The sequence below is a fragment of the Maylandia zebra genome, linkage group LG7, assembly GCF_041146795.1.
Source record: "Maylandia zebra isolate NMK-2024a linkage group LG7, Mzebra_GT3a, whole genome shotgun sequence".
Taxonomy (NCBI): domain Eukaryota; kingdom Metazoa; phylum Chordata; class Actinopteri; order Cichliformes; family Cichlidae; genus Maylandia; species Maylandia zebra.
Window position 1 is genome coordinate 20,994,685 of NC_135173.1, and position 13,796 is coordinate 21,008,480.

General features: G+C 42.0%; 1 protein-coding gene across 3 annotated transcripts; it reads right to left on the bottom strand.

Annotated features, from left to right (window-relative positions):
* Positions 1-2,056: 2,056 nt before the first annotated feature.
* On the bottom strand, positions 2,057-8,143 carry LOC143412310 (mannose-binding protein C-like). 3 transcript variants are annotated; one of them, XM_076887050.1, is made up of 6 exons: positions 7,681-8,143; positions 7,126-7,167; positions 6,788-6,968; positions 5,065-5,169; positions 3,646-3,711; positions 2,057-2,723 (listed from the first exon to the last, which is right to left on the bottom strand). In XM_076887050.1, the coding sequence occupies exons 3-6, from the start codon at positions 6,951-6,953 to the stop codon at positions 2,341-2,343; spliced, it is 720 nt and encodes a 239-aa protein (XP_076743165.1). In that variant the 5' UTR covers positions 6,954-6,968; positions 7,126-7,167; positions 7,681-8,143; the 3' UTR covers positions 2,057-2,340. The 3 variants fall into 3 exon arrangements, with proteins under 3 accessions (XP_076743165.1, XP_076743163.1, XP_076743164.1); XM_076887048.1 differs by having other exon boundaries at positions 7,126-7,391; XM_076887049.1 differs by having other exon boundaries at positions 7,296-8,143.
* Positions 8,144-13,796: the final 5,653 nt, after the last annotated feature.

Consider the following 13,796-nt stretch of genomic DNA (forward strand, 5'->3'; position numbering starts at 1 on the left):
GGCTGGATTGGTAAAGGGCAGAGAGCTCCAGTCCGACTCAGACGCCAGCAAGGTGGAGGTGGAGTACTGGTTTGGGCTGGTATTATCAAAGATGAGCTTGTGGGGCCTTTTCGGGTTGAGGATGGAGTCAAGCTCAACTCCCAGTCCTACTGCCAGTTTCTGGAAGACACCTTCTTCAAGCAGTGGTACAGGAAGAAGTCTGCATCCTTCAAGAAAAACATGATTTTCATGCAGGACAATGCTCCATCACACGCGTCCAAGTACTCCACAGTGTGGCTGGCAAGAAAGGGTATAAAAGAAGAAAAACTAATGACATGGCCTCCTTGTTCACCTGATCTGAACCCCACTGAGAACCTGTGGTCCATCATCAAATGTGAGATTTACAAGGAGGGAAAACAGTACACCTCTCTGAACAGTGTCTGGGAGGCTGTGGTTGCTGCTGCACGCAATGTTGATGGTGAACAGATCAAAACACTGACAGAATCCATGGATGGCAGGCTTTTGAGTGTCCTTGCAAAGAAAGGTGGCTATATTGGTCGCTGATTTGTTTTTGTTTTGTTTTTGAATGTCAGAAATGTATATTTGTGAATGTGGAGATGTTATATTGGTTTCACTGGTAAAAATAAATAATTGAAATGGGTATATATTTGTTTTTTGTTAAGTTGCCTAAGAATTATGCACAGTAATAGTCACCTGCACACACAGATATCCCCCTAAAATAGCTAAAACTAAAAACAAACTAAAAACGACTTCCAAAAACATTCAGCTTTGATATTAATGAGTTTTTTGGGTTCATTGAGAACATGGTTGTTGTTCAATAATAAAATCATTCCTCAAAAATACAACTTGCCTAATAATTCTGCACTCCCTGTAAAAGTTGCATTCTGTCATTGGGCATACCCATGGGTCCGAGTACATCTCCTAAAAAACGACCTTGCACTGTAATCCCTCCTCCACCAAATTTCCACTTTGCACAATGCAGTCAGACAAATGCCATTGTCTTGGCATCTGCCAAACCCAGACTCTCCCACCCATCAGATGGAGAAGCATGATTTGTCACTCTAGAGAAAATGTCTCCACTGCTCTACAGTCCAGTAGCAGCAGGCTTTACACAACAGCATCCGACACTTTGCATTGTGCTTGGTGATGTAAGGATGCGCTGCTCAGCCATGGAAACCCATTCCATGAAGCTCTCTACATACTGATCTTGAGCTAATCTGAAGGCCACATGAAGTTTGGAGGTCTGTAGCAATTGACTCTGAGTTGCTGTCATTGCAAATACTTCTTCTTTGTTACAATACCATTAACAGTTGACTGTGGAATATTTAGTTAGGTAATATTCTATCATGATACCTCACCGGAAGTCACTGAGCTCCTGAGAGCAACCCATTCTTTCATAATTGTTTGTATAAGCAGTCTACAGCCTAGCTGTCTGACTTTATACACTTGTTGCCATGGAAGTGATTGATCCAGTGATTTGGATGGGTGAGGGAATACTTTTAGCAATGTAGTGCATTTATGAATATGCTTAGGCAAAAGGAAATATTTTGTAAAACAAAAGCTGAAAAATTTAGCCCATGAAGTAGTTTTTCTAATGTAAAGACACCCTGCATTAACTACGGAAGAGGATTAGGGCCACTGGAAAAAAAAAAAAAGGAAAGAATTCTGACTTTGAAGTCAGAATTCTGAAAAAAAAGTCAGAATTCTGAGATTAAAGTCAGAATTCTGAGAAAAAAGTCAGAATTCTGACTTTTTTCAGAATTCTGAGAAAAAAGTCAGAATTCTGAGATTAAAGTCAGAATTCTGAGAAAAAAGTCAGAATTCTGAGATTAAAGTCAGAATTCTGACTTTAATCTCAGAAAAAAAAAAAGTCAGAATTCTGAGATTAAAGTCAGAATTCTGAGAAAAAAGTCCGAATTCTGACTTTAATCTCAGAATTCTGACTTTTTTCTCAGAATTCTGACTTTAATCTCAGAATTCTGACTTTTTTCTCAGAATTCTGACTTTAATCTCAGAATTCTGAGATTAAAGTCAGAATTGTTTTTTTTTTTTCCAGTGGCCCTAATCCTCTTCCGTAATTAACAGATGATTTAGATGAACTGATGTAAATTAAACATAAAAGGTATCATGTCTGAATAAGGAACATAAGGATCATTTTGATCTTTTTTCATTGCTTTCTCACTTTTGGCATTACATAATCTTTAGTTGCCATCACACACAAGAAGGCTGAAACAGAGTTAGATTAAGCATGCAAAGCTGAAAATACACATATACACATAAATGTGGGATTTGTGTTTGTTTGTTTTGGGAGTTTTTTGCAGTTCTTCTCATGAGACATTTCTATAACTGACAAATGATGTGGACATTGAGAGAACATTCATGTGTCACTTGCCAGGAACCGTTTTCTGACAGCATTGTGCAGCCTGTATCCTCAATGGATTTGTCTGGCTGCCCTTCTCCCCAATTTTTAAAGGTCAAAGGTTGATTTTTCATGTCAGTTTTAAACTCCCCCTCAGCTTTTTTATTGTTCACATTGATCCAGGCTTTGGCTCTGAATTTGCCATGAACTTGAGTCAGTGCGTTGTTCTCCTCTGCGTTCTGTGGCAACGCCAGCTCTAAACCACGTTGGCTGCAAAACACTACAGCCTCTGAGAAACTGCCTCTGTGCTTGTTGGAGACAAAGTATTTTTGATCAACTATTTGGACAAAATCATAGTTTACAGCTGAAAAAAAGCACAGAAAAGTAAAATTAGAAAAAAGACATTTACTTCAGAATCAGAATCAGAATCAGAATACTTTATTGATCCCTGGGGGAAATTATTTTTTGTTACAGTGCTCCATTTTAAACCATTTAAACCAATTACTTGTAGGCAATCTTAAGGATATGTTTTCTGGCAAAATAATTGTTGCCTTTTCTAAAGCTTATCTAAAGATTCTTATTCAGTTAAATTTTATTTTACTAATATACCATGAATTGTCTCAAAAAAGAAACTTGGATTTTGAAGTAAAACCTCTAAATATGAGAATTTTATTAATGTTAATCAATAATATGTTCTTTACAGCTACTGCATTGGCATTGGAAAATTATTTTGTTACTGTTTATCAATATAGTTTTTACAGTGTTGACTTCAGGTTATTATTGTTGCAAACTGGTGGTATTTTAATAAAATAAAATTAAAAACTGACTATGTAGTCTTTTCTTTATCAATTTAAAGAATGCTGTTTATTATACTATTATTGATTACAATAGTGATGTGACCTCTTAGCTTCATTCAGTGACAGCAAATCTTTGCGTTAATCTGAACAAAATAATACAAATAGGCATCAATTTGAGTCCTGACTACAGCTGCTGGTCATCTGCAAGCTACTTTGCAACCCACTACCACACCAGTCCCTTCTGTGGCTGACAACAACATCTTGACTATTGTTACTTATGTCTGGTTTGCTTTAAATTGTAGGTGGGGGTGGTCTTAATACAGTTTTCTCCATTGAAGAGTCCTGTGTATGTAATAGTGATGCCAAACTCCCCAGAACAGAGATATACCATCAAATTTAAAATACAGCAGAAAGAAATAACAGCTGTCTGTTATGCTATAAAATAGCAGTTATGTATTTGAAACAAATGAATATGGATAAGATACTTACCAAGTTTAAACTTGGCAATTCTCTTCATTAGCTTTTCAGTGTCGCTTTGAAAAGAGCCAATAGGATCTGGACAAAACACATTAGAGTTAACAAAGTGTGTATTTATTCATTTGCATATTTAGTTATCTGTCTTTTTCCACGTCTCTCAAAACTGTAAAATAATTATGAAAACATAAGGGACATCTCACAATACAATGCATCTGGTGCTAAACCTGGTTCAGTATATACTAAAAGTTTTGTCTGCATAAAGGTTTTGTCATGGAGTCCCGGGACTCAGTGATTTTTATCATTTGTGATCTTCTAGCTTTGGGATTATTTGTGTTCTGGTGCTGGGATTCTGGGTTGGTGCTCCCTCTGTTGGTCCCTGGTGTTAGTCTTTCCTCTGTCTCGTCAGGTTAATCAGGTCCAGCTGTGTCTCCCACCTGTGTATGTGTGATTTCCCAGTGTCCCTCTGTGTGTTTTTATGTTGTGTAAACTCATGTACTCATGACTGGTCCTTCTGTGTTCGTCTCCTGGAAAACTGTCTGTGAATCCACTGTGTCCTCTCCCTGCTGTCCCCCTTCGTGTTCAGGATTGCTGTTAAATTACGTTTCTCCCAGTTTATGGTAAATGGCCTGCATTTGTATAGCGCTTTTCTAGTCCCTAAGGACCCCAAAGCGCTTCACACTACATTCAGTCATTCATCCATTCACACACACATTCACACACTGGCACTTCACACTTAGATTACCCTTAGTTCTGTTTTTGTAATGCCGTCTTTGTGTTTGCCTTTTGCAATAAACCTCCCTCACAACTCAGTAAGTGCCTGCATTTTGAGTCCTCTTTGTGGGATGTGTGGGAGCTGCAGCCCTTACAGGTTTACCAGACATACTTTGTATTAGATGGGACCTTGACTTCCCTAATAAGCTAAACCATAGTGAATTGTGATTCAACTCCCAAAACCATTATCCTTTCAGAAACCTAACCAATTAAGTTTAGAGACCAAACCTAGAGAAAAACTGAGAAGGTAAAATTAAAACTAAAACAAAAGAAAGATCAAATATAAGGAGAAAAATGGTCTCAAAATGGAGTCAAGACAAACACCACCAACCTTCTTTGTTTTTAAGATTTTTGGTTTTCACTAGAAACTTAAAAGAGCATATTTTATGGGAATGTAGTTTTCGTGTGTTGTATATTTATGGTTAAACTGCTATTAGTTGTTCCCTTATTCACAAGTTGTCAACACAGTAGGTAGCCCTGCATGTTTTTGCCTTAGATGCCCTCCCTGACACAACCCCAAAGGGTTTTAAGTTTCACAGGATTGAATTCAGATATGACTTGTTAGGTAAATGTATAAACCACAACACCATAGAGCCACTATTAAAGTGTGTGTCTGTGAAGTTCCCTCTGGGATCAATAAAGTTATTCTTATGTTCTAACCTCGTCCACACATTATAATAGTTCCAGGTAGGCCAGGCAGTCCAGGTTTTCCCCTTGCTCCATTAGGTCCTGGAAATCCACGTGGTCCTAGAGGCCCTCTAGCCCCTAAAGTGAAGATATAAACACATCAAATAAGATGTGAAGTTCATACCAATGTTTCCAGTTTCTGGTTTTCCAGAGAAAAAAACTTTACCCTGTTGTTGTTTATAAATGTCGTCCATATAAGGTGGGGAAAATGATCATGTACACAACACAACAATGTGAAAAAATCCATGTTGGAGTCAAATTGTTAAATGTTGCCAATATTGTACTTAAATTTGTAAGTCTTGATTCAAACTATGTGATCAAACGTTACAAGGATTTTTTCCCCCTTAATAATAAACCCCTTTATTAAGAAACTGCATTTTGTATTTACTTGTTTTATCTTTGTCTAATATTCAAATTTGTTTGATGATCAGGAACATTTAAGTGTGACAAACATACAAAAAAAATATGAAATCAGGAACGCGGCAAACACTTTTTCAAACCAGTGTAGCTCTTACGCTAAGGAAGTTATGAGGGCTTACTTTTTCCCAAATATATTGTAGATATATTGATCCAGAACGTGGGCCAAATTCAAATCCGAACACATCACCACTTACTGTCACGGTCCTGGCTCGGTGACCCAGTGTTTTGTGTTGTTTATTATTAGAAGTCTGTTTTTTGTAATGTTTTTGAGGCTTCCCATGTTATTATATTTAGCTTCACCCAGTTTAGGTTTTTATAGCATTTTTAGTTCTTCCCTTCATTAGTTGTTTTGCAGTCTTTTGTAGAGCCTCTAATAAAGGCTGGCTTTCAGTTTAAAAGTTCTCTTGCATCTGTGTCTGCGTTTGAGTCCACATTATCTTATCTCCAGTTCGAACACACCTGGGGCACACATGACAACAGAATCTAACTGAAAGAAACCTACATACATAACATACACAACACAAGTGACTATAGCAATAAACTAGGAAACTAACACTGACATGGAGACTGAGACACACAAACTTGACGTAGACAAGGGAAAATTACATGGAGACATGACTGACAGGGTAAACAAGGCAAACTACAGAGACAGGGCACAGAGGGACCAAAGAGACACGGGCACTCAACTGTGGAGAAAGAAGGTGAATAAACATGGAAGCAAGACCGACAACATACACGGGACACTAGGGAAGACACACAGATGCTAGACTAAGAAAACCTGGGCTCAAAAGCGAACAAAGAACTAAGAACTAAACGCATAAATAATTAAAATAGGAAGCACTGGGAAATACTAGACACAAAAGACTAAACAATGTAGAACTATAAAGAAATCACATAAACCTCAAAACAACATTCAACAGTCCAAAATCAAAAAAGCACTGGGTCAAATACCCAGAACCATGTGAGGCACAAATATGTTAGACCATGAAGTAATTTCCAGGAAAATCTGTTTGTTTTTTAATTGAAGTATTTGTTGAACTACTGCTTACCGCAACTTACTGCATTTGGAATTAAAAAAAAAACCAAAAAAAAAAACCAGATCATTGCTTGAAAATGTATTGTGTAGTTTATTTAGGTTTTTTGGTGGAAAAGAATCATACTGATAATGTAAAATTTTTAAAAACCTATAAAAAGTCCTGTACAATACACTTGGCATTATGGGGTTAAAAATAACCCTCCCTGAGAGTGTATTTGGGGGGATGTTTATCACACTCACCAGGTTCTCCTTTCAAGCCTTTCTGTCCTTGTTTTCCAGGTTCTCCATATGCCCCGGGTTCTCCAGGTGACCCAGGTGGGCCTTTAGGACCAGGAGGACCAAAAAGCTGACTGTAGCCCACAGGAACCATGAGGCAGAAGGTTATGACAAAAACAAATGGCTTCATCTTCTTTATGCAACTCTGAAATGTGACATATTGGAAATTATTTTCTAATGAAAATCTTCTTCAATTTTTATGATAATTTAAATAAATGAAATCAAAGAAAAATAACAGTTTGTTTGGTTGCAGGTTGTCAGCTGAATAGAAAAAACTGTACTTTTTAGAGACAAATACTCACAGTTTAAATGACGAATGATATGGATGTGATCCTTCTTTGCAGCTTCCAAACAGAAGTGGCAAAGAAAAAAGTCAAAGTCAGATATATAAGACATCCAGCCCAGCTATAATGAGAGACAGGTGAAAAAAAACAGAGTCTGCCTCTGGTGTCATAATCGAGAGTTCACTTACAACCGATGCCTTTTAAAAGCTTTTCCTTCCACTCACAAAAGGCAAACCACTGTGATCAGTCAAACATGAATAATCAAAAGGCCTGCATTCCTAGATCTGAAATATAGCAGGGTTTAGATTAAAGATAAATAGAATCTGATCAGTAATGTTGGTTCGGTATTGGTGAAAGATTTTCTTATTTACAGTTTATGTTAGTGTTCTGATCATAATTCCAATTGACATTTAGTAAATATGATCAAGCAGTAATTTCACAGTTATTAGAAAGGATAGCCAGATGCAGATGATGTAATTTTTTTAAACTGAATTTTTATAAATGTAAATTGCAAAGTTATTCAGTTATGTTAGTGTCAAATTGTATTAAAATGAAAATAAAATAGAAACTCACCATTATACGTAAGTAGTTATCGTCTAGTTGTGCTGCTTCATGTACAGCTTTAAAACAATTTCAGAACCCAAAGTCAAAAATATCTGACACTCTTTGGAGAGGAAATAAAAACCAGGTGAGTATTTTGTGTGTATTCTGTGTTGGACACAGAAAAGAGGGGGAGCATGAGGCCCAAAGCCTGCCTCTTTTTAGCTAAAACACTCTGAGAAAGACAAATATGTGTATCATAAAACAAATTGTAGTTCAAACTTTACTATTTTATTATATTAAACCACAAAGAACACAGACTTATCTTTGATGAAACATGTATTTTACATAACTGTATAGGTTCAGGTCATGGTAATCTGAGGAGCTTGGAAAAAAAAACCATACGACTGTTTTAAATTTCTTGAAGACATTTTGTCTCTCATCCAAGAAGCTTCATTAAGTCTGAGACCAAATGGTGGAGACTCCCAGGATTTTAAGCGCTAGTGGGAGTTTTCCTTCAAGAAGGTTGTTGAGCCATTATTGATTATGTTCCTCATCACGTGTGCCAAGGTTTGAAAAAGAGTGTGGGTCATTATTATCAGAGTTTTCAGTTGAAACCACTGTGAAACCTTGCCTCACCCTATCATGTGACTTACTGAGATCAACTGACACAAGATGTGAGTGGGCATTAAGGCACCTGAGAAGGGATCTCAAAACTGGATTATAGATGATAGACAGTTGGTGCCTGTGACACAAAGGACCCGGAAGTACACACTGTTAACAGGCTGGTTACATTTTATTTGCAACTTTTTAAATAATTCTGATCAGCTTTCAGCTGACATGTTCATGGTGCAGCCTTTTTCTCTCCTGTCGCAGCTGGTAACTGAAATAGCACGACTGATCACACCAACCAGTCCCAGCTGGTCTGCCACCCTTCTGGCACTGCTCACCGGACACACTGCCCTACCAGTCCTTTGCAGCAGAGCTGCAGACCACACCCCTGCCACATACCTCCAGCACCCAACTAAGGCCAGAGAGCCATCCGGGCGACCCTACCACCCACGAGAGGGAGAGGAAATCAGCCATGACCACCTTGAAATGAAAAGACTGGAGAGCGAGATACCACTGGGTGATTAAGTAGATCCCAGTGGGGATTCAAGATGGTGTCTGTGTGTGTGGCTTGCCATCAGCTGTTACCTGTTTTGATTCTACTAACCCTGCTTATATCTGTTTTTCTCAACAATGTCTTTACTCTTTTGGTGTATGATTTCCAATCGCTATTAACCATCCGAGCCACTGTTGATGGGCAGTATCATATGGCCCCAGGAGGTGAGGATTACCGAGTCCCACCTGTGATAGAAACCGTACCACTGTTTCTCTGCCGTTATCCACCTAGCCTTCCCCTCAGGAAGAAATCCTACAGAAGGCGAGGGAAACGGGGTGGAATACTGATAAAACTCAGAAACTGCGTCGCTACTTACACGGCAGCCTCGGACATCAAGTTGTTCATCTCCTGGAATTGGCACCCGTTCCCGATTCCAGGGAGCATTCCAGAGAAGATATCCAGCATTCCAGGGAAAATATCCAGCTTCCACGGTATCCTTCCCCACGTCTTCGCAGGGGTGAAGTGGATTACCAGAATCTTCACCCTCTGGATCGATCATTCGAGCCCACGGTGAATACTACATTAGCTAAACTGGCCCTGGTTAACGCCAGGTCGTTGGCTAAAAAGTCATCCTGAATGACTTTTTCACCGCTCGCAATTTGGACTTTCTCCTGGTGACTGAAACGTGGCTCACCTTGGGTGACTTTAGCTCGTTTTCTGAACTTTCTGCTACTACCTCAATTCACCCCGAACCACGGGCCGGGGCGGCATATTAGCCACTGTTTATAAAAACTGTTTCAACTGTTGTCAGTTACCAGCAGACGCCTACAGCAGCTTTAAACTGCAGTTATTTGAAATTTGTTTGTCTACTCTTGTGCCATGGGCGCTAGTGTATCGACCTCCGAAATATAATAAGGACTTCATACAAGACTATTCTGAATTCTTGACAAGAATTTTTCCAAGTTATGACAGTATTTTAATTGTGGGGGATTTTAACATTCACGTTTGCTGCCCAAACACTCCACTGGCCAATGACTTTTTTAATCAGATAGATTCTTTTAATCTTGTTCAGTCAGTTAACGGCCCAACATGTGAACGTGGTCATACTTTGGATTTGGTCCTATCTTGTGGCCTGTCACGTCTTGACATTGACATCTGTCACATAATTTTTTCTGACCACATACCTGTAGTATTTGAGTTTCCTCTCTTAGGTCAGCCCATCAAATCAGATGTGCCTAAATACAGATCTCATATGATTAACTCAAATACTTCAGATCGCTTGGCTTGTTTGTATAAAAATTTAAATCTTGCATTACTTTTTTTTTTTTTTTTTTTTTTTTTTTTTGGCCTGTCCCGTTTGGCTCTTTTTCCATCAGAATTATTGTCTAAAGGCAAAGAAAGATGCCCAACGGATTTACTTTACCAAATTGACCATCCCAGCCTTGCCATAATGGTCTATTTGAGTCACCTTTTATTGTTTATTTTATTTTCACTTGCTGAATACGGGACAGACTTGACTGGGGGAAAGAAGGGGAGAAAGAAAGAGGGAAAGAGAAACAGCTGAGAAGAGGGACGGGGGAGAAGAGCAAAAAACAAAAACCAACAGAATGGGCAGAAAAAAGAAAAAGAAAATGCATATATCAATCACCTGGATCACCTGTTGAGAAAGAAAAAGGAAAACAAGCAGAAGAGAACAAGAGTAATAGAATAAACAACATCACAATGATATATGGGAATATAACAGTAAATACTAAATATTAAACATTATTGTGCAGCACATAAGATCAACAGAACACAGTGTGCTTTGAGGTAGGAGCCATAAAGGGTGTAGTTTGTGTGTGTGAGCACCCGTGTGTACACCTGTGAGCATGGACGCGCTTGTTTTTTTAAAAGGTTCCTTCATGTAATGATCTGCTAGAGGGTGTGGGGGGGGCCACAGCCCCGTCCCCCAGGGCATGAAGCAGGTATGGAGGAGATCAAAACTCCAGACATCCAGAGGGCCCCAGAACACAAGAAACCAAGGAAGACCAACAGAGGGGCAGCTGCGCCACTGTCCCAGAAAGAGCTGAGGAGAGTCCCGGATGAGGGCTCACTCAGCAGCCGCGGAGCAGAAGCCAGGGGGAGTTGCAGTGACGCGCCCGTGAGCTCCGCTGGCAGCCAGCTGTGCCTGAGTGACCGAGCCCCAGGCCGAGAGGCCGGGGGCACCCCACCTCCGAAGTGGCCCGAGCGAGCCCCAGGCTCCAGGCCCCGACAAGCGGCCGCCAAGGAGTGAGCCGGTGTGTACCTGGACGCCCACCCCCAGACACAAAGAACCACCAACGCACCGATGTCTGAGGGAGTCCGCCACTGGCAGGGGAAGTGGTGGTGGGGGGAGATAGGCCTCTAAACCTTGGAGGGCCTGAGATGTCCCCAGAGAGGTGGCGTCTGATACCCAACCTGACATATAGACACAGACATACAGGCACACACAGATAAAAACATCCATTCCCACCCTCATGCTCTCATATGCACTTGCTCCACACTCAACCAACGTGGAGACAGACATAAAGAGACGCTGTACACACGATCACACTCCCCAAGCGTACTCTACGAACCAGGTCTAGGTACCCTTGCCCCTGGAGGGGGGAACTGCACCCAGACCCAGGTGGTGTTACCCTTTTCCCTGCGGTGGGGAGAGGCAGACCGCCCCGACTCCGCAGCAGCAGGGAGGCCCCACACCCCAGACCGCAGCCGGACGGCCATCTCCTCCTCCTAGCCCCCCTGCTCCAGCGGGCCGCAGAGAACGGGGGTGAGAGAAGACTCCAAACCTCCCTCCACCCGCTCATTGTAGTGTTGATGCATGTGTGTTCTAAGGTGCATTTAAAACCCAGGAGGGCATGGAGCTACCTGCCAGAGAGCAGCAGGTAAGCGCATGGTCCCTCCTGCTAGCCCTCCATGTCTACGTGTATTTAAAATTGAGAGGTGGGCAACGACGCCAGGGGTGAGGTGTACACCCTGATGGTAATTTGGATTCCGTGTGTCGTGCCCACCCCCAAGATCCTATATGTATGTGTAATGAGAGTGTGAGCAATGTGAATGTCTAAGTTGTGGGATAAAATTGAGGCAGAGGCAGCCAGAAGGGGACAGAGGGGGGGGGGGGGGGGGGGGTAGCCTCCTCTGCACCCTGGTGACATACCCCTACTCCAAGGCCCTGCATGTGTGGGTGGTTGTGGTGGAGCGGGAAGAGGGAGGCAGCTGGAGATGGGGAGGGAAAGAAGGGAGGGGCAAGTGACCCCTCCCTGGGGCCAGCTCCCCCGCTGACCCCAGTAGGCACCCCCACACTCCGCGACCCACCAGGGAAAGGGGGCCCAGGCCCATCCAGACCGGGGCCCAGTGCAGCAGCGCCTCCGGGCCCCACAGAGCCCGGGACAGTCCACCCAACCCCATCACAGAGAAAACTGCACCCACCCCACCATCCACTCATCTTCCAGACTACATAAGACAATAGATGCCCAGGCTGAGATCTTCCTCCACCTCTCCTGTATCTCCCCCTCCTGCAGAGAGAGTTCCTGAAGAGCGGAAAGCTCCTGCAAGATGTGACAATCTCCCCCACCAGTTGAAGAGCCCCCCAGGTGGCTCGACGCACCGGCGCCCTGCGCCAGGGCTGGGCCCCCATGCACCCACCCGCCCACAACCCCGGCAACACACCAACCAGGACCCAAGCCCCTGAGGCCCGGCCAGGGCCCCAGCCCAGAGACGGAGCGCCCCCAGAACCTCACGCCCATCCCGGACCCACCCAGGGGCAGCCAGGCTACCAGGTCAGTAACCCACGTCCGTCAGCACAGACCCTCCCCTAGCCCCGCTGCACGCAGCCACGAGGAAACAGTCACCTGAGAGCCAACAGAGCCCCTAACCGGACATGACTGCTACCCCGGATTGAGCCCCCCAAGGAAGATGCCTCTGGGGAACCCCCCGACGCCCTAGGCCTGTCCCTACCCCCACACCAATCACAACAGTGAAGGCGGGACCAAACTATGACCCCCCACCCCCACTAGGTGATGGAGCTGATCAAAGGAGCCCAGAGCAATTGATCTGGTGTGGTGGCAGAGGCTGTATCAAGACTAATGTAATCTAATAGATAATTTCTATATTGGTTAGAATTAAGATTATTTTTATTTTTCCAGTTCATGAGGACTGTTTTCTTGGCTATGCATAGGGCAGTGAAAACCATATGGACTATATTCTTTTCTGAAGTGACATTATCTAAGCTGCCCAACAAACACACTAAGGGGGAAGTTGGAATGTTACATTTCAGACACTTTGATAAGTCTTCACACATCTCGCGCCAAAACTTCTGAACTGGTGGACAGAACCAAAGAGCGTGGATATAATTGTCTGGTGAATTGGTTTGGCAGTGTGAGCAGTTGTTGGTAGACGTAAAGCCCATCTTGAACATCCGATGACCTGTATAGTGCACTCTATGTAATATTCTGTATTGAATTAATTGAAGACTGGGATTTCTGATTAGATGAAAGGTTTTTAAGCAAGTCTGAGACCAGAAGTTTTGGTCTAAGTTAACTGATAAATCCGCTTCCCATTTTGCAATAGGAAGTGATATTGATTCATCTGTTTTAGAAAGCATTCTGTATATTTTGGATAGTAATTTGGGGGTTTTAAGAGTAAGAAATTGAACCACACTTGGTGGTGTTTGTAGTTCAACTTGACCCGGTTTAAATTTCTTTTTTACTATGGATTTAATTTGTTGATATTCTAAAAATCTTTTCTTGTTGATCCCATATTGTGTAACTAGTCCGTCAAATGAAATAAATTCTGTTCCTTCTAGTATATGTTCTAAGTATTTGATTCCTTTACCACTCCATTCTGAAAAGTTTATCATATTATTGTTTTGTAATATGTCAGGGTTGTTCCAGATAGGTGTACGTTTGCATGGGATTAATGAAGATGCCGTCAATTTTAGAAACTCCCACCATGCTGTCAGAGAAGAGCTGATGTTGATGCTTTTAAAGCATTCATGTCGTTGGATGTTTGAGCTGATAAATGGTAG